This window comes from Salmo trutta, unplaced genomic scaffold (assembly GCF_901001165.1).
Source record: "Salmo trutta unplaced genomic scaffold, fSalTru1.1, whole genome shotgun sequence".
In the NCBI taxonomy this organism is placed as follows: Eukaryota; Metazoa; Chordata; class Actinopteri; order Salmoniformes; family Salmonidae; genus Salmo; species Salmo trutta.
Genome location: NW_021823412.1, coordinates 538,245 through 562,973, shown reverse-complemented (window position 1 = coordinate 562,973; position 24,729 = coordinate 538,245). Strand labels below are relative to the sequence as shown.

The window sequence follows — 24,729 nt, the reverse complement described above, 5'->3', positions numbered from 1 at the left end:
GAAAGGCACTTTCTTACCGCTTGTTAAAGAAGATGTCTGCGGAAGAGGCGGCAGACAAAACAACCCCGGCCGACGCGAGTACGGGAGATGGCGGAGACGAGGAAGAAGAGTGGCTGTACGGAGGTAAAGAGGCGTTACAATGAATAAAAACATTAGCTAAGTTGTTCGAGTTATAACTAAGCCACATGCAGCTAGCTTACAACTACAAATCATTAGCACAGGTGCTACCTAATGAGCGAAGTAGTTAGTGTAGCTAGCTAGCTAAAGCATAAGCCGTGGTGCTGCATGTGTTGGCCTAGCGTACTGTAAACGTCAAGCCGACTCGGCTAACGCTACAGCATATCCTTCAGGATTGCACCAAAGGTTGCACTTTGCTCAGTTTGTAGTTAGCTAACTACCGGTATGTGGAAAATACAATGGACAGAAGCGTTGGATATGAATGGTTCGTTTACATTGATCTTCTGAACGAACAAACGTGGCTAGCTAGCTATGTAAGTTATATAGCTAGGTGGTAACGTTAAGATATTGTAATCTATGACTTTATTGTTGACATTTTACCGTTTAGTTAATGAATGGTCGTTTCCCTTGTAGATGATGATGAGAGAGCTGATGAGGAAGAGGCCAAACTAACCGCTGCTGTCAGGTGAGTTCCTCGCCCTCCACCCGTTTGTGTCTAAGCCGGTTACTGACTTGTCTCAACTTTCTCTGTTGTCTTGGTGATATTTACACCCTCAGTCTGAATGTATTGGTGATATTTCCGTCCTCAGTCTGAATGTATTGGTGATATTTACACCCTCAGTCTGAATGTATTGGTGATATTTACACCCTCAGTCTGAATGTATTGGTGATATTTACACCCTCAGTCTGAATGTATTGGTGATATTTACACCCTCAGTCTGAATGTATTGGTGATATTTACACCCTCAGTGTTACAGTCTGAATGTATTGGTGATATTTCCACCCTCAGTGTTACAGTCTGAATGTATTGGTGATATTTCCACCCTCAGTCTGAATGTATTGGTGATATTTACACCCTCAGTGTTACAGTCTGAATGTATTGGTGATATTTCCACCCTCAGTCTGAATGTATTGGTGATATTTACACCCTCAGTCTGAATGTATTGGTGATATTTACACCCTCAGTCTGAATGTATTGGGGATATTTACACCCTCAGTCTGAATGTATTGGTGATATTTACACCCTCAGTCTGAATGTATTGGTGATATTTACACCCTCAGTCTGAATGTATTGGTGATATTTACACCCTCAGTCTGAATGTATTGGTGATATTTACACCCTCAGTCTGAATGTATTGGTGATATTTCCACCCTCAGTCTGAATGTATTGGTGATATTTCCACCCTCAGTCTGAATGTATTGGTGATATTTCCGTCCTCAGTCTGAATGTATTGGTGATATTTCCACCCTCAGTCTGAATGTATTGGTGATATTTCCGTCCTCAGTCTGAATGTATTGGTGATATTTCCGTCCTCAGTCTGAATGTATTGGTGATATTTCCGTCCTCAGTCTGAATGTATTGGTGATATTTACACCCTCAGTCTGAATGTATTGGTGATATTTTCACCCTCAGTCTGAATGTATTGGTGATATTTACACCCTCAGTCTGAATGTATTGGTGATATTTACACCCTCAGTCTGAATGTATTGGTGATATTTACACCCTCAGTCTGAATGTGTTGACGATATTTCCGTTCTCAGTGCACCTGTTCCTGCTACTGAGTCAGATGAGGCCGTTACTACAGGCAACGGAGTGGAAGCTCAGGTAAGACCTCTTCTCCAGTGTGTCCCAAATTCCCCCCTATTCCCCTATAGTGCTCTACGTTTGACCAAAGTAGTGCACTATAAATGGAATATGGTGCCATTTGGGACCGAGGGGCAGTGTTTCTCCTGTCGTTGTGAGTGCGAGGCGGGATGACTTGGGCTTTGTGTGTAATTAAGGTCTGGAGTTTCCCCTGGTCAGTTCATGTGGTCTGGAAACCCTCCAGGACCTACGGTGTTATGTGTTCAGGAGATGGGTTCTGATCCGGTTTCTGTCTCTTGTCTGTATCTCTGTTTGTTTCTCTCCCTCCTCCCCATCTCTCTGTATCCCCCTCTCTGTATCCCCCTTCCATCTCTCTCATCCCCATCTCTCTGTCTGTCTCTCTGTTTGTTTCTCTCCCTCCTCCCCATCTCTCTGTATCCCCCTTCCATCTCTCCCCTCTCTCTCCCCCCCCCTCTCTTTCTCAGGAGAAGGAGCCAGGAGATGATGATGACAGTGATAGCGACAGTGACGATGATGACGATGATGTTCGCGTCACCATCGGAGACATCAAGACCGGAGCCCCACAGTACACGTACGTGTCTTTTTTACATTTATTTATTAATTTCACCTTTATTTAACCAGGTAGGCTAGTTGAGAACAAGTCCTTTATTTAACCAGGTAGGCTAGTTGAGAACAAGTCCTTTATTTAACCAGGTAGGCTAGTTGAGAACAAGTCCTTTATTTAACCAGGTAGGCTAGTTGAGAACAAGTTCTCATTTACAACTGCGACCTGGCCAAGATAAAGCAAAGCAGTTCGACACATACAACAACACAGAGTTACACATGGAATAAAACAAACATACAGTCAATAATACAGTAGAAAAATAAGTCTATATACAATGTGAGCAAATGAGGTGAGATAAGGGAGGTAAAGGCAAAAAAGGCCATGGTGGCAAAGTAAATACAATATAGCAAGTAAAACACTGGAATGGTAGATTTGCAGTGGAAGAAAGTGCAAAGTAGAAATAATGGGGTGCAAAGGAGCAAAATAAATGTATGGGCTAAATTATAGATGGGCTATGTACAGGTGCAGTGATCTGTGAGCTGCTCTGACAGCTGGTGCTTAAAGCTAGTGAGGGAGATGAGTGTTTCCAGTTTCAGAGATTTTTGTAGTCTTTAAAGTAGCGGTCCACCGATTAGGATTTTTCAACGCCGATACTGATTATTGGAGGACCAAAAAAAGCCGATACCGATTAATCGGCCGCTTTGTACATATATATTTGTAATAATGACAATTACAACAATACTGAATGAACACTTTTATTTTAACTTAATATAATACATAAGTAAAAATCTATTTAGTCTCAAATAAATAAACGTGTTCAATTTGGTTTAAATAATGCAAAAACACAGTGTTGGAGAAGAAAGTAAAAGTGCATTATGTGCCATGTAAAAAAGCTAACATTTAAGTTCCTTGCTCAGAACATGAGAACATATGAAAGCTGGTGGTTCCTTTTAACATGAGTCTTCAATATTCCCAGGTAAGAAGCTTTTATTTGTAGGAATTATAGGACTATTTCTCTCTATACCATTTGTATTTCATATACCTTTGACTATTGGATGTTCTTATAGGCACTATAGTATTGGCAGCCTAATCTCGGGAGTTGATAGGCTTGAAGTCATTAACAGCGCTGTGTTTCAAGCATTGCGAAGAGCTGCTGGCAAACGCAGGAAAGTGCTGTTTGAATGAATGCTTACGAGCCTGCTGCTGCATACCACCGCTCAGTCAGACTGCCCTAACAAATTATAGACTTAGTTATAATATAATAAACACACAGAAATACGAGCCTTAGGTCATTAATATGGTGAAATCCGGAAACTATAATTTCGAAAACAAAACGTTTATTCTTTCAGTGAAATCCGGAACCGTTCTCTATTTTATCTAACGGATGGCATCCATACGTCTAAATATTGCTGTTACGTTGCACAACCTTCAATGTTATGTCATAATTATGTACAATTCTGGCAAATTAATTACGGTCTTTGTTAGGAAGGAATGGTCTTCACACAGTTCGCAACGAGCCAGGCGGCCCAAACTGCTGCATAAACCCTGACTCTGCTTGCACAGAACGCAAGAGAAGTGACACAATTACCCTAGTTAATATTGCCTGCTAACATTAATTTATTTTAACTAAATATGCAGGTTTAAAAAAATATACTTGTGTATTGATTTAAAGAAAGGCATTGATGTTTATGGTTAGGTACATTGGTGCAAGACCCGTTTGGCGAAGTAGGCTGTGATTCGATGATAAATGAACAGGCACCGCATTGATTATATGTAACGCAGGACATGCTAGTTAAACTAGTAATATCAACCATGTGTAGTTAACTAGTGATTATGTTAAGATTGATTGTTTTTTATAAGATCTTTAGAGGGATAGTTCGGTCATTAGAGGGACAGTTCACCCCTACGGTCTTTAGAGGGATAGTTCACCGCAATGTCTAAGCCAATCTGTCCTTATTATTCCCAGATAAGGGGTTTCAAGTACAGCCGATGAGCCTGAATTCATCTATTGTATTTCACATCCTTTGCCGCTGTAGCGTTAAATAGTGTGTCGTTGTTGACATGTCTGGTTTGTTGTTGACATGTCTGGTGTGTTGTTGACATGTCTGGTGTGTTGTTGACATGTCTGGTGTGTTGTTGACATGTCTGGTGTGTTGTTGACATGTCTGGTTTGTTGTTGACAGAACGTATGGAGTGGCTCCTGTTAACCTGAACATAAAGACAGCAGGAGCCAGACCCTATGGAACAGGTACTGTAGTATTCTATCCACCACCTGTTCTACGCACTTCACTTTACATAAGCCTACATGGAGTGGGAAATGTATAGTACAGGCTAATATAGGTGTCCATTCACACCGCCATGTCTTGATAGGTGTCCATTCCCGCCGCCATGTCTGGATAGGTGTCCATTCCCACCGTCATAGGTGTCTATTTTCACCACCATAGGTGTCCATTCCCACCGCCATGTCTTGATAGGTGTCCATTCCCACCGCCATGTCTTGATAGGTGTCCATTCCCACCGCCATGTCTTGATAGGTGTCCATTCCCACCGCCATGTCTTGATAGGTGTCCATTCCCACCGCCATGTCTTGATAGGTGTCCATTCCCACCGCCATGTCTGGATAGGTGTCCATTCCCACCGCCATGTCTTGATAGGTGTCCATTCCCACCGCCATGTCTGGATAGGTGTCCATACCCACCGCCATGTCTGGATAGGTGTCCATTCCCGCCGCCATAGGTGTCTATTTTCACCACCATAGGTGTCCATTCCCACCGCCGTGTCTTTGGCAGCTAAGTGGAACTAGATGGTATAAATGTAGATATCGTTGATTTAAATTTTTGATTGATGTATTAAATTGTCCTCTGTATATTTTAATACTGGTAGATATTCTAAATGGTTCTTTTCTATGTGGTGTTTTTGGTTTCTGTTGTCTCTAGTAGGGAACAAGTTAAAGGGTGTGGATCTGGAGGCCCCAGGCAACATCAATGGAGTCCCAGTAGTGGAGGTGGACATGGAGACATTCGAGGAGAAGCCGTGGAGGAAACCAGGTAGGTGTTCCTGTGTCTTCTGACAGAGTGGGGGGGTTTTACATTTCTGATTGGTCCACTTTTACACTGAGAGGCTCGGTAGGAGTTTGTAAAAATAAATAAACGATTGTGTGTGTCTGTAGGTGCTGACCTGTCTGACTACTTTAACTATGGGTTCAACGAGGACACGTGGAAGGGCTACTGCGACAAACAGAAGAGGCTGAGGATGGGCCTGGAGGTCGTCAATATCTCCTCCACCACCAGCAAAATCACTGTAAGATTCACCTCCTCCACTACCATCTAAATCACTGTAAGATACAACACCTCCTCCACCACCAGCTAAATCACTGTAAGATACAACACCTCCTCCACTACCAGCTAAATCACTGTAAGATTCACCTCCTCCACTACCAGCTAAATCACTGTAAGATACAACACCTCCTCCACCACCAGCTAAATCACTGTAAGATTCACCTCCTCCACCACCAGCAAAATCACTGTAAGATTCACCTCCTCCACTACCAGCTAAATCACTGTAAGATACACCTCCTCCACTACCAGCTAAATCACTGTAAGATACAACACCTCCTCCACCACCAGCTAAATCACTGTAAGATTCACCTCCTCCACCACCAGCTAAATCACTGTAAGATACAACACCTCCTCCACTACCAGTTAAATCACTGTAAGATTCACCTCCTCCACCACCAGCAAAATCACTGTAAGATTCACCTCCTCCACCACCAGCAAAATCACTGTAAGATTCACCTCCTCCACTACCAGCTAAATCACTGTAAGATACAACACCTCCTCCACCACCAGCTAAATCACTGTAAGATACAACACCTCCTCCACCACCAGCAAAATCACTGTAAGATTCACCTCCTCCACTACCAGCTAAATCACTGTAAGATACAACACCTCCTCCACCACCAGCAAAATCACTGTAAGATTCACCTCCTCCACTACCAGCTAAATCACTGTAAGATTCACCTCCTCCACTACCAGCTAAATCACTGTAAGATACAACACCTCCTCCACCACCAGCTAAATCACTGTAAGATACAACACCTCCTCCACCACCAGCTAAATCACTGTAAGATACAACACCTCCTCCACCACCAGCTAAATCACTGTAAGATACAACACCTCCTCCACTACCAGCTAAATCACTGTAAGATTCACCTCCTCCACTACCAGCTAAATCACTGTAAGATACAACACCTCCTCCACCACCAGCAAAATCACTGTAAGATTCACCTCCTCCACTACCAGCTAAATCACTGTAAGATACACCACCTCCTCCACCACCAGCTAAATCACTGTAAGATACAACACCTCCTCCACCACCAGCTAAATCACTGTAAGATACAACACCTCCTCCACTACCAGCTAAATCACTGTAAGATACAACATCTCCTCCACCACCAGCTAAATCACTGTAAGATTCATCTCCTCCACCACCAGCTAAATCACTGTAAGATACACCACCTCCTCCACCACCAGCTAAATCACTGTAAGATTCACCTCCTCCACTACCAGCTAAATCACTGTAAGATACAACACCTCCTCCACCACCAGCTAAATCACTGTAAGATACAACACCTCCTCCACCACCAGCTAAATCACTGTAAGATTCACCTCCTCCACTACCAGCTAAATCACTGTAAGATACAACACCTCCTCCACCACCAGCTAAATCACTGTAAGATTCACCTCCTCCACTACCAGCTAAATCACTGTAAGATTCACCTCCTCCACTACCAGCTAAATCACTGTAAGATACAACACCTCCTCCACCACCAGCTAAATCACTGTAAGATTCACCTCCTCCACTACCAGCTAAATCACTGTAAGATACAACACCTCCTCCACCACCAGCAAAATCACTGTAAGATACAACACCTCCTCCACTACCAGCTAAATCACTGTAAGATACAACACCTCCTCCACCACCAGCTAAATCACTGTAAGATATAACACCTCCTCCACTACCAGCTAAATCACTGTAAGATACAACACCTCCTCCACCACCAGCTAAATCACTGTAAGATTCACCTCCTCCACTACCAGCTAAATCACTGTAAGATACAACACCTCCTCCACCACCAGCTAAATCACTGTAAGATACAACACCTCCTCCACTACCAGTTAAATCACTGTAAGATACAACACCTCCTCCACTACCAGTTAAATCACTGTAAGATACAACACCTCCTCCACTACCAGCTAAATCACTGTAAGATACAACACCTCCTCCACTACCAGCTAAATCACTGTAAGATACAACACCTCCTCCTCTACCAGCTAAATCACTGAGATACAACACCTCCTCCACCACCAGCTAAATCACTGAGATACAACACCTCCTCCACCACCAGCAAAATCACTGTAAGATACAACACCTCCTCCACTACCGGCTAAATCACTGTAAGATACAACACCTCCTCCACTATCGGCTAAATCACTGAGATACAACACCTCCTCCACCACCAGCTAAATCACTGTTAGATACAACACCTCCTCCACTACCAGCTAAATCACTGTAAGATACAACACCTCCTCCACCACCAGCTAAATCACTGTAAGATACAACACCTCCTCCACTACCAGCTAAATCACTGTAAGATACAACACCTCCTCCACTACCAGCTAAATCACTGTAAGATACAACACCTCCTCCACTACCGGCTAAATCACTGTAAGATACAACACCTCCTCCACTACCGGCTAAATCACTGTAAGATACAACACCTCCTCCACCACCAGATAAATCACTGAGATACAACACCTCCTCCACTACCAGCTAAATCACTGAGATACAACACCTCCTCCACTACCAGCTAAATCACTGAGATACAACACCTCCTCCACTACCAGCTAAATCACTGAGATACAACACCTCCTCCACTACCAGCTAAATCACTGTAAGATTCACCTCCTCCACTACCAGCTAAATCACTGTAAGATACAACACCTCCTCCACCACCAGCTAAATCACTGTAAGATACAACACCTCCTCCACCACCAGCTAAATCACTGTAAGATACAACACCTCCTCCACTACCAGCTAAATCACTGTAAGATACAACACCTCCTCCACTACCAGCTAAATCACTGTAAGATACAACACCTCCTCCACTACCAGCTAAATCACTGTAAGATACAACACCTCCTCCACTACCAGCTAAATCACTGTAAGATACAACACCTCCTCCACTACCAGCTAAATCACTGTAAGATACACCACCTCCTCCACCACCAGCTAAATCACTGTAAGATACAACACCTCCTCCACCACCAGCTAAATCACTGTAAGATTCACCTCCTCCACCACCAGCTAAATCACTGTAAGATACAACACCTCCTCCACTACCAGCTAAATCACTGAGATACAACACCTCCTCCACCACCAGCTAAATCACTGTAAGATACACCTCCTCCACTTGGAGGGCTTTACGGATCCACCTGTACCCAAATACCCGAGCCCTGATCTGTGACCCACAATTCTAAATAATGTCACGGGTCGAGGTCGAATCGGATTGTCAGGAGTCTCTGGTCCGGAAGGGCCCCGTACAGGTCTGAACGCGAGAGCGATGTTATAATTCATGCTGCTGCTCCTCTTTTCTTTTCATGGGTGGCGCTTGCAGCAGCTGCTGCTGCTGGTGGTTGTTGTTGTTGGCCAATCACAAGTCACCAAAGCAGCAATAGGTTACAGCCATAGAGCCTCGCTCTGTGTTTGGCAAAACGTAAGAGATATCTAGTCAATGGAAGATGGAATTAAAATAACAGAATTAAAAGTTAAAGGAGAAATAAAGGCTACAACGACCAAGAGCCAACCAGTAGGCTGCTACTTAATATTATGAATGGAGTTGTTGTTACTTGTAACTGTAGGATTAGAAAGCCCAGGCACTGTAGCCTCAATTAGCCTAGCTAGCTAGCTAACCTTAGCTAGCTTAAGTAGCTTCTCCCAGTTTCATGTCTTCAAGACAGGTACTACATAATCATATTGGATGATAAATAACCTAGCTATGGCAGCTATTAGTGTACTATAGCGCGAGTCGGCTTGTTGGTTGGTTTCTAAACCTATGCCTGCACCGTAGACACGTGTACCGGAGGCAGCGGCTTAGACCGCTAGACCATCCTGGAACATTCTGGAACACCCTCTCTTATTTTCTGATCTCCCTTTCTCTCAATTCCCTTCCTTCTCTGGCTCTCCTCCTCCTCTCAATTCCCTTCCTCCTCTGGCTCTCCTCCTCCTCCTCAATTCCCTTCCTTCTCTGGCTCTCCTCCTCCTCTCAATTCCCTTCCTCCTCTGGCTCTCCTCCTCCTCTCATTTCCCTTCCTTCTCTGGCTCTCCTCCTCCTCTCATTTCCCTTCCTTCTCTGGCTCTCCTCCTCCTCCTCAATTCCCTTCCTTCTCTGGCTCTCCTCCTCCTCTCATTTCCCTTCCTTCTCTGGCTCTCCTCCTCCTCCTCAATTCCCTTCCTCCTCTGGCTCATTGAATTGCCATATGATAATCAGTGTAAAACAGACAAACCAGAGTTGTTTAAAACAAAGACGTCCATTTAATGATGATGTTATAAACCTAAAGATGTCCTACTCCCCTCAGGTTCAGCAGGGCAGGACGGGGAATGAGAAGGAAGTGAGTTTACCCATCCACACGTCCAAACCTGACTTCCCCACTCCAGCCAGCCTCTACAAGTCATCCATGAACATGAACACTACCAGGTAAGAGCTGTACACAGGTCCTCAGATCAATAAGAGCCGAAAGGTTAGCCTAGGACAGGTAGAGACAGACGGTGAGGTTAGCCTAGGACAGGTAGAGACAGACGGTGAGGTTAGCCTAGGACAGGTAGAGACAGACGGTGAGGTTAGCCTAGGACAGGTAGAGACAGACGGTGAGGTTAGCCTAGGACAGGTAGAGACAGACGGTGAGGTTAGCCTAGGACAGGTAGAGACAGACGGTGAGGTTATCCTAGGACAGGTACAGACGGTGAGGTTAGCCTAGGACAGGTAGAGACAGACGGTGAGGTTAGCCTAGGACAGGTAGAGACAGACGGTGAGGTTAGCCTAGGACAGGTACAGACAGACGGTGAGGTTATCCTAGGACAGGTACAGACGGTGAGGTTAGCCTAGGACAGGTACTGACAGACGGTAAGGTTAGCCTAGGACAGGTACAGACAGACGGTGAGGTTATCCTAGGACAGGTACAGAGACGGTGAGGTTATCCTAGGACAGGTACAGACGGTGAGGTTAGCCTAGGACAGGTAGAGACAGACGGTGAGGTTAGCCTAGGACAGGAACAGACAGACGTTAAGGTTAGCCGAGGACAGGTACAGACAGACGGTGAGGTTATCCTAGGACAGGTACAGAGACGGTGAGGTTATCCTAGGACAGGTACAGACGGTGAGGTTAGCCTAGGACAGGTACAGACAGACGGTGAGGTTAGCCTAGGACAGGTAGAGACAGACGGTGAGGTTAGCCTAGGACAGGTACAGACAGACGGTGAGGTTAGCCTAGGACAGGTAGAGACAGACGGTGAGGTTAGCCTAGGACAGGTAGAGACAGACAGTGAGGTTAGCCTAGGACAGGTACAGACAGACGGTGAGGTTAGCCTAGGACAGGTAGAGACAGACGGTAAGGTTAGCCTAGGACAGGTACAGACAGACAGACGGTGAGGTTAGCCTAGGACAGGTAGAGACAGACGGTGAGGTTAGCCTAGGACAGGTAGAGACGGTGAGGTTAGCCTAGGACAGGTTCAGACAGTAAGGTTAGCCTAGGACTGCTTAAGAGACATGAGAGACTCATGTATTATCTCTGGTAGAGGATTTGGCAAAACACGGTCTGGCAGTGGACCGACAGGCAGACGGACCGACAGACAGACACACGGACAGACGGACCGACAGACAGACACACGGATAGACGGACGGACGGACGGACACACACAAGCTTGCTTCCTTTTTTTTCTTCTCCTCTCACTGTACACATGAATGAGTTCCTCTGAGTGTGTGAGGGGAGGTCTAACTGTTTCCTCCTCCTCTCCCCTCTGATGGTAGGATCTCCCCCCCACAGTGGACTGCTCCTCCTGTTCAGGACATGTCCTACTATACGTGAGTGGGATGGGGCTTGTTCACACAACACACTGATACATTCATGTACACTATTGTGTCTTTTCCAGATGCTATTTCAGAAAAAATAACCTCATTTTAAGTTCCCTCAGCCAATAAACTAGTAACCAACGTCGTAGTCGCATCACGTCGTTAGGGCACAACGTGGTAGACAACAATGGTCACCACGGCAACGTTAAGTTTAACGGGAGTCATCACCATGGCAACAGTAAACACATTTAAATGCAACACATGTATGTACATTGACTCGTGTGTGTGTGACAGGTGATATAGGCATGTAATAACAGATTCTACATCGTGTGTGTGTATTAGTAATACTGTGTGTTGTCCTTTCTGACTTTAGTGTCCTGTCACTGATCTGTCTGTGTGTGGTGGTTAGGTAGTGATCTGTCAGTGTGTGGTGGTTAGGTAGTGATCTGTCACTGATCTGTGTGGTGGTTAGGTACCGATCTGTCAGTGTGTGGTGGTTAGGTACCGATCTGTCAGTGTGTGGTGGTTAGGTACCGATCTGTCAGTGTGTGGTGGTTAGGTACCGATCTGTCAGTGTGTGGTGGTTAGGTACCGATCTGTCAGTGTGTGGTGGTTAGGTAGTGATCTGTCAGTGTGGTGTGGTGGTTAGGTAGTGATCTGTCAGTGTGTGGTGGTTAGGTAGTGATCTGTCAGTGTGTGGTGGTTAGGTAGTGATCTCTCTGTGTGTGTGGTGGTTAGGTAGTGATCTGTCAGTGTGTGTGGTGGTTAGGTAGTGATCTGTCAGTGTGTGGTGGTTAGGTAGTGATCTGTCAGTGTGGTGGTGGTTAGGTAGTGATCTGTCAGTGTGTGGTGGTTAGGTAGTGATCTGTCAGTGTGTGGTGGTGGTTAGGTAGTGATCTGTCAGTGTGTGGTGTGGCGGTTAGGTACCGATCTGTCAGTGTGTGGTGGTTAGGTAGTGATCTGTCAGTGTGTGTGGGGTTAGGTAGTGATCTGTCAGTGTGTGGGGTTAGGTACCGATCTGTGTGTGTGTGTGTGTGGTGGTTAGGTAGTGATCTGTCAGTGTGTGGTGGTTAGGTACCGATCTGTCAGTGTGTGGTGGTTAGGTAGTGATCTGTCAGTGTGTGGTGGTTAGGTAGTGATCTGTCTGTGTGTGGTGGTTAGGTAGTGATCTGTCAGTGTGTGGTGGTTAGGTAGTGATCTGTCAGTGTGTGTGGTGGTTAGGTAGTGATCTGTCAGTGTGTGTTGGTGGTTAGGTAGTGATCTGTCAGTGTGTGTTGGTGGTTAGGTAGTGATCTGTCAGTGTGTGTTGGTGGTTAGGTAGTGATCTGTCTGTGTGTGGTGGTTAGGTAGTGATCTGTCAGTGTGTGTTGGTGGTTAGGTAGTGATCTGTCAGTGTGTGTTGGTGGTTAGGTAGTGATCTGTCAGTGTGTGTGGTGGTTAGGTAGTGATCTGTCAGTGTGTGTTGGTGGTTAGGTAGTGATCTGTCAGTGTGTGTTGGTGGTTAGGTAGTGATCTGTCTGTGTGTGGTGGTTAGGTAGTGATCTGTCAGTGTGTGTTGGTGGTTAGGTAGTGATCTGTCTGTGTGTGGTGGTTAGGTAGTGATCTGTCAGTGTGTGTTGGTGGTTAGGTAGTGATCTGTCAGTGTGTGTTGGTGGTGGTTAGGTACCGATCTGTCAGTGTGTGTGTGGTGGTTAGGTAGTGATCTGTCAGTGTGTGTGTGGTGGTTAGGTAGTGATCTGTCAGTGTGTGTGTGGTGGTTAGGTAGTGATCTGTCAGTGTGTGTGTGGTGGTTAGGTAGTGATCTGTCAGTGTGTGTGTGGTGGTTAGGTAGTGATCTGTCAGTGTGTGTGTGGTGGTTAGGTAGTGATCTGTCAGTGTGTGTGTGTGGTGGTTAGGTAGTGATCTGTCAGTGTGTGTGTGGTGGTTAGGTAGTGATCTGTCAGTGTGTGGTGGTGGTTAGGTACCGATCTGTCAGTGTGTGGTGGTGGTTAGGTAGTGATCTGTCAGTGTGTGTGTGGTGGTTAGGTAGTGATCTGTCAGTGTGTGTGTGGTGGTTAGGTAGTGATCTGTCAGTGTGTGTGTGGTGGTTAGGTACCGATCTGTCAGTGTGTGTGTGGTGGTTAGGTACCGATCTGTCAGTGTGTGGTGGTGGTTAGGTACCGATCTGTCAGTGTGTGGTGGTGGTTAGGTAGTGATCTGTCAGTGTGTGTGTGGTGGTTAGGTAGTGATCTGTCAGTGTGTGTGTGGTGGTTAGGTAGTGATCTGTCAGTGTGTGTGGTGGTTAGGTAGTGATCTGTCGGTGTGTGGTGGTTAGGTAGTGATCTGTCGGTGTGTGGTGGTTAGGTACCGATCTGTCGGTGTGTGGTGGTTAGGTACCGATCTGTCGGTGTGTGGTGGTTAGGTACCGATCTGTCGGTGTGTGGTGGTTAGGTACCGATCTGTCGGTGTGTGGTGGTTAGGTACCGATCTGTCGGTGTGTGGTGGTGGTTAGGTAGTGATCTGTCAGTGTGTGTGTGGTGGTGGTTAGGTAGTGATCTGTCAGTGTGTGTGTGGTGGTGGTTAGGTAGTGATCTGTCAGTGTGTGTGTGTGGTGGTTAGGTAGTGATCTGTCAGTGTGTGTGGTGGTTAGGTACCGATCTGTCAGTGTGTGGTGGTGGTTAGGTACCGATCTGTCAGTGTGTGGTGGTGGTTAGGTACCGATCTGTCAGTGTGTGGTGGTGGTTAGGTACCGATCTGTCAGTGTGTGGTGGTGGTTAGGTAGTGATCTGTCAGTGTGTGGTGGTTAGGTAGTGATCTGTCAGTGTGTGTGGTGGTTAGGTACCGATCTGTCAGTGTGTGGTGGTTAGGTAGTGATCTGTCAGTGTGTGGTTAGGTACCGATCTGTGTGTGTGTGGTTAGGTAGTGATCTGTCAGTGTGTGTGGTGGTTAGGTAGTGATCTGTCAGTGTGTGGTGGTTAGGTAGTGATCTGTCAGTGTGTGTGGTGGTTAGGTACCGATCTGTGTGTGTGTGGTTAGGTAGTGATCTGTCAGTGTGTGGTTAGGTACCGATCTGTGTGTGTGTGTGGTTAGGTACTGTGCGTGGTGTATTAGTTGGTAGAGAGTATAGACTGTAAACTCAGATTTAATGACTGAGTAGACGGCAGGTAGTCTAGTGGTTTAGAGCATTGGGCCCGTAACCGAAAGGTTGGAATCCCAGAGCCAACTAGGTGAAATATCTCATGAGCCCTTGAGCAAGGCACTTAGCCGTGACCGCTCCTGTTGTTCTGGGGAAGATGGTCTGCTCAATGACTCACGGTGTGGTTGTGTTCAGGAAGACCAGTGGAACTATCGACGTGATTGGAGGAGGGACTGCTACCATCAGCAGAGTGGAGGGACGACGAAGACACAACCTGGAGGGCAACAACATCCAGGTACACACACACACACACCTGGAAACAACATCCAGGTAGACACACACACCTGGAAACAACATCCAGGTAGACACACACACCTGGAAACAACATCCAGGTAGACACACACACCTGGAAACAACATCCAGGTAGACACACACACCTGGAAACAACATCCAGGTACACACACACACCTGGAAACAACATCCAGGTACACACACACACACCTGGAGAGAAACAACATCCAGGTAGAGACACACACCTGGAGGGAAACAACATCCAGGTAGACACACACACACACACACACACACACACACACCTGGAAACAACATCCAGGTACACACACACCTGGAGGGAAACAACATCCAGGTAGACACACACACCTGGAGAGAAACAACATCCAGGTACACACACACACACACACACACACACACACACACCTGGAGAGAAACAACATCCAGGTACACACACACCTGGAGGGAAACAACATCCAGGTACACACACACACCTGGAGAGAAACAACATCCAGGTAGACACACACACACCTGGAGAGAAACAACATCCAGGTAGACACACACACCTGGAAACAACATCCAGGTACACACACACACCTGGAGAGAAACAACATCCAGGTACACACACACACCTGGAGAGAAACAACATCCAGGTACACACACACACCTGGAGAGAAACAACATCCAGGTAGACACACACACCTGGAAACAACATCCAGGTACACACACACACCTGGAAACAACATCCAGGTAGACACACACACCTGGAGAGAAACAACATCCAGGTAGACACACACACCTGGAGAGAAACAACATCCAGGTACACACACACACACACACACACACACACGGAGAGAAACAACATCCTGGTACACACACACACACACACACCTGGAGAGATACAGTGGGGGAAAAAAGTATTTGATCCCCTGCTGATTTTGTACGTTTGCTCACTGACAAAGAAATGATCAGTCTATAATTGTAATGGTAGGTTTATTTGAACAGTGAGAGACAGAATAACAACAACAAAAATCCAGAAAAACACATGTCAGAAATGTTATAAAATGATTTGCATTTTAATGAGGGAAATGAAAGGACCTTCATAGAAGTCAATGTAACCGTTCCATTGGCTGTTGAATCACATACCCGCTTGTGATTTGGCTGTTTCTTCGTTGTCTAGGTGATTTCGGAACACTCGTCGTCGGACGCTGAGCCAAACCCCAACAAGATGCCCCCTTTCTTCCCCCCCGGCCCCCTCCCCCCGAACATCCCTCCTCCTCCATTCCTCCCCCCTCCTCCCAACGTCAGCCAGGCTCCCCCTCTCATCCCCCCACCAAGTAAGTCTACACCTCTCGAACTTTGTCTCTCTCTCTCCATCTTTCTTTCTGTCTCTCGCCATCTCTCTCGCCGTCTCTCTCGCCGTCTCTCTCGCCGTCTCTCTCTCTCGCCGTCTCTCTCTCTCGCCGTCTCTCTCTCTCGCCGTCTCTCTCTCTCGCCGTCTCTCTCTCTCTCGCCGTCTCTCTCTCTCTCTCTCGCCGTCTCTCTCTCTCTCTCGCCGTCTCTCTCTCTCTCTCGCCGTCTCTCTCTCTCTCTCGCCGTCTCTCTCTCTCTCTCGCCGTCTCTCTCTCTCTCTCGCCGTCTCTCTCTCTCTCTCGCCGTCTCTCTCTCTCGCCCCGTCTCTCTCTCTCGCCGTCTCTCTCTCTCTCGCCGTCTCTCTCTCTCTCTCGCCGTCTCTCTCTCTCTCGCCGTCTCTCTCTCTCTCGCCGTCTCTCTCTCTCTCGCCGTCTCTCTCTCTCGCCGTCTCTCTCTCTCTCTCTCTCGCCGTCTCTCTCTCTCTCTCTCTCGCCGTCTCTCTCTCTCTCGCCGTCTCTCTCTCTCGCCGTCTCTCTCTCTCGCCGTCTCTCTCTCTCTCTCTCTCGCCGTCTCTCTCTCTCTCTCTCTCGCCGTCTCTCTCTCTCGCCGTCTCTCTCTCTCTCGCCGTCTCTCTCTCTCTCGCCGTGTCTCTCTCTCTCTCGCCGTGTCTCTCTCTCTCTCGCCGTGTCTCTCTCTCTCTCTCGCCGTGTCTCTCTCTCTCTCGCCGTGTCTCTCTCTCTCTCGCCGTCTCTCTCTCTCTCGCCGTCTCTCTCTTTCTCGCCGTCTCTCTCTCTCTCGCCGTCTCTCTCCTGCTTTCTGTCTCTTTCCCTCTCTAACTTTCTCTCCCACATTTCTCTCTCAGGCTCTAACTTTCTCTCCCTTTTATACATTTGAATATTCACCCTGTTTAACTTTCCCACAGAGAGGAATTTGCTAACAATTTGTTTTTATTTGGTAGGAATACCTATGAATGTCCCTCCTCCTGGTAAGAACAATACTCCAACTATACTCACTATTACTACACAAAATACACAATGACATTCATGATGTGGGAAAGACTGAGGAGTTCCACATATTAGAATACTATACAGCTTTATGTCTTAATGTACCCAGTTAGAATGTGGTGATGTCATAATGTGGTATAGGCTCAACAGTTAGAATGTGTCAGTGTGGTGATGTCATAATGTGGTATAGGCTCAACAGTTACAATGTGTCAGTGTGGTGATGTCATAGTCATAATGTGGTAAAGGCTCAACAGTTAGAATGTGTCAGTGTGGTGATGTCATAATGTGGTATAGGCTCAACAGTTATAATGTGTCAGTGTGGTGATGTCATAGTCATAATGTGGTATAGGCTCAACAGTTAGAATGTGTCAGTGTGGTGATGTCATAATGTGGTATAGGCTCAACAGTTACAATGTGTCAGTGTGGTGATGTCATAGTCATAATGTGGTATAGGCTCAACAGTTAGAATGTGTCAGTGTGGTGATGTCATAGTCATGTGGTATAGGCTCAACAGTTAGAATGTGTCAGTGTGGTGATGTCATAATGTGTCAGTGTGGTGATGTCCTACTGTGGTATAGGCTCAACAGTTAGAATGTGTCAGTGTGGTGATGTCATAGTCATAATGTGGTATAGACTCAACAGTTAGAATGCCTCAGTGTGGTGATGTCATACTGTGGTATAGACTCAACAGTTAGAATGTGTCAGTGTGGTGATGTCATAGTCATAATGTGGTATAGACTCAACAGTTAATGTGTCAGTGTGGTGATGTCATAGTCATAATGTGGTATAGACTCAACAGTTAGAATGTGTCAGTGTGGTGATGTCATAGTCATAATGTGGTATAGACTCAACAGTTAGAATGTGTCAGTGTGGTGATGTCATAATGTGTCAGTGTGGTGATGTCATAGTCATAATGTGGTATAGGCTCAACTGTTAGAATGTGTCAGTGTGGTGATGTCATAGTCATAATGTGGTATAGACTCAACTGTTAGAATGTGTCAGTGTGGTGATGTCATAATGTGGTATAGGCTCAACAGTTATAATGTGTCAGTGTGGTGATGTCATAGTCATAATGTGGTATAGACTCAACAGTTAGAATGTGTCAGTGTGGTGATGTCATAATGTGGTATAGACTCAACAGTTAGAATGTGTCAGTGTGGTGATGTCATAGTCATAATGTGGTATAGGCTCAACAGTTAGAATGTGTCAGTGTGGTGATGTCATAATGTGGTATAGGCTCAACAGTTACAATGTGTCAGTGTGGTGATGTCATAGTCATAATGTGGTATAGGCTCAACAGTTAGAATGTGTCAGTGTGGTGATGTCATAGTCATGTGGTATAGGCTCAACAGTTAGAATGTGTCAGTGTGGTGATGTCATAATGTGGTATAGGCTCAACAGTTATAATGTGTCAGTGTGGTGATGTCATAGTCATAATGTGGTATAGACTCAACAGTTAGAATGTGTCAGTGTGGTGATGTCATAATGTGGTATAGACTCAACAGTTAGAATGTGTCAGTGTGGTGATGTCATAGTCATAATGCGGAATAGACTCAACAGTTAGAATGTGTCAGTGTGGTGATGTCATAGTCATAATGCGGAATAGACTCAACAGTTAGAGTGTGTGTGTGTGTGTCTTAATAGTAACGCTGTGTGTGTGCAGGTTTCCCTCCTCCCAGCGGCCCCCCTCCCTCTCTCATCCCCACCTTGGACAGGTAAGACACCTCCACAGCTCCACCTTATAGACATCGATAGATTGACCCCTAGCCTCTCCCCTCCTGTGTACTTGTAGAGATCTAAGGCAGCGTTTACACAGGCAGCCCAATTCTGATCTGTTAAACCAATTATTTACAAAAGAGCTGATCTGTTTAAATAGCGTTAGCGCGTTGACTGGAAGTCTATGGGTATCTGCTAGCATGCTAGTAGATACCCATCGACTTCCAGTCAACGCGCTAACGCTATTTTAACATTGGCTCACGAAAACTACCTCTAACTTCCTTCATACTGGACACAGGGACATAAAAATGGTGTCCATCTGACTCTGGGGAGGTAGATAAAGAGCATTATTGTCAAATCCTGAAATATACATTTAATATGATTGATTGGATCAATATGTAATTGGCATCTAAAGTTTTGGATAAAATGATCATGACGACTTTGATATATTGAACGTTTTTGTTGCGTGTTTTATTTCTAGCAGTGGGCATCCAGGTGGATATGATGGCCGTCCCGTTCCACCATACCCCTTCCCCACAGGTAGGGGGCGACAACACACACTATCACTTTCAATCAGTATTCTATTATATATAAGTCTGTCCAAAATGGATCCCTATTCCCTATGTAGTGCGCTACCGTTGACTAAGGTGCCATTTCGGATGCAGCCTCACTCTCAATCAATTTCAATTAATAAGTTATTATATTAAATTGTATTAAATCAATCCATGGGCTTCATTTAGCAACATATGTAGGATGGGACCCAATTTGGCCTATATAATGCACTTCTTTTAAGCAGGGCCAATAGGGGTGTGGTCAAAAGTAGTGCACTATATAGGGAATAGGGTTCCAGTTGGGTAGTATCCATTTATGAACTTGATCCAAAGTTTGATTGATATTAGGGCCGGTACGATACCAGCATCGCGATACTCGTTAGTATCGTGGCAAGGAAACAAAACACAAAGCAGATTTACCTTCTTTAGGAAAACAGTCCTGATGTTGGGAACAAACATCATTATGATGGAAAACAGCCCTGATGTTGGAAACAAACATCATTATGTTGGAAACAAACATCATTATGATGGAAACAAACATCATTATGTTGGAAACAAACATTATGTTGGAAACAAACATCATTATGTTGGAAACAAACATCATTATGATGGAAAACAGCCCTGATGTTGGAAACAAACATCATTATGATGGAAACAAACATCATTATGATGGAAACAAACATCATTATGTTGGAAACAAACATCATTATGTTGGAAACAAACATCATTATGTTGGAAACAAACATCATTATGTTGGAAACAAACATCATTATGTTGGAAACAAACATCATTATGTTGGGAAACAAACATCATTATGATGGAAACAAACATCATTATGATGGAAACAAACATCATTATGATGGAAACAAACATTATGTTGGAAACAAACATCATTATGTTGGAAACAAACATCATTATGTTGGAAACAAACATCATTATGTTGGAAACAAACATCATTATGTTGGAAACAAACATCATTATGATGGAAACAAACATCATTATGATGGAAACAAACATCATTATGATGGAAACAAACATCATTATGATGGAAACAAACATCATTATGTTGGAAACAAACATCATTATGTTGGAAAACAGCCCTGATGTTGGAAACAAACATCATTATGTTGGAAAACAGCCCTGATGTTGGAAACAAACATCATTATGTTGGAAACAAACATCATTATGTTGGAAACAAACATCATTATGATGGAAACAAACATCATTATGATGGAAACAAACATCATTATGTTGGAAACAAACATTATGTTGGAAACAAACATCATTATGTTGGAAACAAACATCATTATGATGGAAAACAGCCCTGATGTTGGAAACAAACATCATTATGTTGGAAACAAACATTATGATGGAAACAAACATCATTATGGTGGAAACAAACATCATTATGATGGAAACAAACATCATTATGATGGAAACAAACATCATTATGTTGGAAACAAACATCATTATGTTGGAAACAAACATCATTATGATGGAAAACAGCCCTGATGTTGGAAACAAACATCATTATGTTGGAAACAAACATTATGATGGAAACAAACATCATTATGGTGGAAACAAACATCATTATGATGGAAACAAACATCATTATGATGGAAACAAACATCATTATGTTGGAAACAAACATCATTATGTTGGAAACAAACATCATTATGATGGAAACAAACATCATTATGATGGAAACAAACATCATTATGATGGAAACAAACATCATTATGATGGAAACAAACATCATTATGATGGAAACAAACATCATTATGTTGGAAACAAACATCATTATGTTGGAAACAAACATCATTATGATGGAAACAAACATCATTATGATGGAAACAAACATCATTATGTTGGAAACAAACATCATTATGTTGGAAACAAACATCATTATGTTGGAAAACAGCCCTGATGTTGGAAACAAACATCATTATGTTGGAAACAAACATTATGATGGAAACAAACATCATTATGGTGGAAACAAACATCATTATGATGGAAACAAACATCATTATGATGGAAACAAACATCATTATGTTGGAAACAAACATCATTATGTTGGAAACAACATCATTATGATGGAAACAAACATCATTATGATGGAAACAAACATCATTATGATGGAAACAAACATCATTATGATGGAAACAAACATCATTATGATGGAAACAAACATCATTATGTTGGAAACAAACATCATTATGATGGAAACAAACATCATTATGATGGAAACAAACATCATTATGTTGGAAACAAACATCATTATGTTGGAAACAAACATCATTATGTTGGAAACAAACATCATTATGTTGGAAACAAACATCATTATGTTGGAAAACAGCCCTGATGTTGGAAACAAACATCATTATGTTGGAAACAAACATCATTATGTTGGAAAACAGCCCTGATGTTGGAAACAAACATCATTATGTTGGAAAACAGCCCTGATGTTGGAAACAAACATCATTATGTTGGAAAACAGCCCTGATGTTGGAAACAAACATCATTATGTTGGAAACAAACATCATTATGATGGAAACAAACATCATTATGTTGGAAACAAACATCATTATGTTGGAAACAAACATCATTATGTTGGAAACAAACATCATTATGTTGGAAACAAACATCATTATGTTGGAAACAAACATCATTATGTTGGAAAACAGCCCTGATGTTGGAAACAAACATCATTATGTTGGAAACAAACATCATTATGATGGAAACAAACATCATTATGATGGAAACAAACATCATTATGATGGAAACAAACATCATTATGATGGAAACAAACATCATTATGATGGAAACAAACATCATTATGATGGAAACAAACATCATTATGATGGAAACAAACATCATTATGTTGGAAACAAACATCATTATGTTGGAAACAAACATCATTATGTTGGAAACAAACATCATTATGTTGGAAACAAACATCATTATGTTGGAAAACAGCCCTGATGTTGGAAACAAACATCATTATGTTGGAAACAAACATCATTATGTTGGAAACAAACATCATTATGTTGGAAACAAACATCATTATGTTGGAAACAAACATCATTATGTTGGAAAACAGCCCTGATGTTGGAAACAAACATCATTATGTTGGAAAACAGCCCTGATGTTGGAAACAAACATCATTATGTTGGAAACAAACATCATTATGTTGGAAACAAACATCATTATGTTGGAAACAAACATCATTATGTTGGAAACAAACATCATTATGTTGGAAACAAACATCATTATGTTGGAAAACAGCCCTGATGTTGGAAACAAACATCATTATGATGGAAACAAACATCATTATGTTGGAAACAAACATCATTATGTTGGAAACAAACATCGTTGTGATGGAAACAAACATCGTTGTGATGGAAACAAACATCGTTGTGATGGAAACAAACATCGTTGTGATGGAAACAAACATCGTTGTGATGGAAAACAGCCCTGATGTTGGAAACAAACATCATTTTGATGGAAACAGCCCTGATGTTGGGAACAAACATCATTATGTTGGAAACAAACATCATTATGTTGGAAACAAACATCATTATGATGGCATCCAGAGTCACATTTATTTATTTTCCAAGCTGTAGCACACCATATTTTACATCCAGCAGGTTTTTAAAGCACCAAACAGTTTAGTCTGTTACGATACTGCTATCGTCTCGGCCGTATTTGATTTGAGATGTATTTTAACTCCACGTGTAAGTTTTATTAGGTGGGTACACACTGATATGTACACACACAATATTGTAATAATCCATCATGTTTATTGTCCCTCAGGTGGTTTCCCTCCTCCTATGACAGGTATGTCCTCATCACTACAGTATATTCTCCTCACTACAGTATATCCTCCTCCTACTCACTACAGTATCTCCTCCTCCTCCTCCTCCTCCTCCTCACTACTATAATGTCTCTGTCTCCAGGTGGCTACCCTCCTCCTATGCCAGGTGTGGTGTCTCCATGGCCTCCTATGATGGACCAGTCTAAACAGTGGGACTACTACCCTCCAGGTAAACCAGTCTAAACAGTGGGACTACTACCCTCCAGGTACACCTAAACAGGAGGGTGGTATGGACAATGTATTTATTTAATGTGATCAGTGGCAGATCTGTGTAATAGCAGAATTTAAAGGTCATATCTGATTGAGCTGACATATGCAGCGGTTACCGTGACTACGGTCTCCGTGAACACAGGAACATTGCCTTTAACAGGGTCATAGCTGACAAAGCAGGATCAGATTGAATCCCAGCCTTACTCTGTTAGTCAGCGCCTCTACAAACTGTTTATGGGTGTCAGCTGTTTTTTACTAGTGATCAATAACCAACCTGTCAATCAATAACCAATCAATCAGTGTGACCTGATGTTCTTTACTGTACTACTACCCAGCAGGACCGGGACCAGGACCCAGACGGGAGGACAAGAGGGAGAAGGAGAGAGAGAGACCCAGGGAGAGACCACATGAGAGGGAGAGGGAGAGAGAGCACAGCCCCTCCACTATGGCTTACAACAGGTTAGTCGAGGACGACGCGGCGGGTTAGCCGAGGACGACGCGGCGGGTTAGCCGAGGACGACGCGGCGGGTTAGCCGAGGACGACGCGGCGGGTTAGCCGAGGACGACGCGGCGGCCGGGGGTTAGCCGAGGACGACGCGGCGGGTTAGCCGAGGACGACGCGGCGGCCGTGTTCTCCTAACAGTACATCTTCCCCGTACCGGGCTCGGACCAACGGTCCTCTGCTCGCTAACTAACACAAGTGACCGCATTCCTTGGCAAACCGGTTGAGCTATAGAAACATATTGAATATGATAGCTAGCTGTGGAGTTCGCTAGTGGTTAGAGGAGGCAGCTAGCCTAGTGGTTAGAGGAGGCAGGTAGCCTAGTGGTTAGAGGAGGCAGCTAGCCTGGTGGTTAGAGGAGGCAGCTAGCCTGGTGGTTAGAGGAGGCAGCTAGCTAGCCTAGTGGTTAGAGGGGACAGGTAGCTAGCCTAGTGGTTAGAGGAGGCAGGTAGCCTAGTGGTTAGAGGAGGCAGGTAGCCTAGTGGTTAGAGGAGAGGCAGGTAGCCTAGTGGTTAGAGGAGAGGCAGGTAGCCTAGTGGTTAGAGGAGGCAGGTAGCTAGCCTAGTGGTTAGAGGAGGCAGGTAGCTAGCCTAGTGGTTAGAGGAGGCAGGTAGCTAGCCTAGTGGTTAGAGGAGGCAGGTAGCTAGCCTAGTGGTTAGAGGA

The 24,729-nt window shown here is 44.3% G+C and overlaps 1 protein-coding gene and 2 long non-coding RNA genes across 4 annotated transcripts in view; 2 read left to right on the top strand and 1 right to left on the bottom strand.

The window, feature by feature from the left end:
* The window catches only part of LOC115190788 (pre-mRNA 3'-end-processing factor FIP1), a 30,669-nt gene that overhangs the window by 213 nt on the left and 5,727 nt on the right, over positions 1–24,729 (top strand). The window contains exons 1-17 of one of the 2 annotated variants that reach the window (XM_029748864.1): positions 1–123; positions 592–643; positions 1,720–1,783; positions 2,248–2,354; positions 4,511–4,575; positions 5,267–5,374; positions 5,497–5,627; positions 9,965–10,083; positions 11,412–11,465; positions 14,764–14,863; positions 16,037–16,193; positions 17,168–17,194; positions 18,877–18,928; positions 19,411–19,469; positions 23,294–23,317; positions 23,437–23,523; positions 23,903–24,023. The exon at positions 1–123 is cut by the window's left edge and continues 213 nt beyond it. In XM_029748864.1, coding sequence (XP_029604724.1) covers positions 33–123; positions 592–643; positions 1,720–1,783; positions 2,248–2,354; positions 4,511–4,575; positions 5,267–5,374; positions 5,497–5,627; positions 9,965–10,083; positions 11,412–11,465; positions 14,764–14,863; positions 16,037–16,193; positions 17,168–17,194; positions 18,877–18,928; positions 19,411–19,469; positions 23,294–23,317; positions 23,437–23,523; positions 23,903–24,023 — 1,418 coding nt within the window. In that variant the 5' untranslated portion in view covers positions 1–32. Of the gene's footprint in view, positions 124–591; positions 644–1,719; positions 1,784–2,247; positions 2,355–4,510; positions 4,576–5,266; positions 5,375–5,496; positions 5,628–9,964; positions 10,084–11,411; positions 11,466–14,763; positions 14,864–16,036; positions 16,194–17,167; positions 17,195–18,876; positions 18,929–19,410; positions 19,470–23,293; positions 23,318–23,436; positions 23,524–23,899; positions 24,024–24,729 lie in introns of both variants that reach the window. The other variant, XM_029748863.1, reaches the window with a different exon arrangement.
* On the bottom strand, positions 5,996–6,703 carry LOC115190822 (uncharacterized). Its single transcript, XR_003877422.1, has 3 exons — positions 6,653–6,703; positions 6,086–6,502; positions 5,996–6,013 (listed from the first exon to the last, which is right to left on the bottom strand). It is a non-coding gene; the product is annotated as an uncharacterized LOC115190822 (long non-coding RNA).
* Positions 10,130–11,193, top strand: LOC115190832 (uncharacterized). Its single transcript, XR_003877432.1, has 2 exons — positions 10,130–10,159; positions 10,354–11,193. It is a non-coding gene; the product is annotated as an uncharacterized LOC115190832 (long non-coding RNA).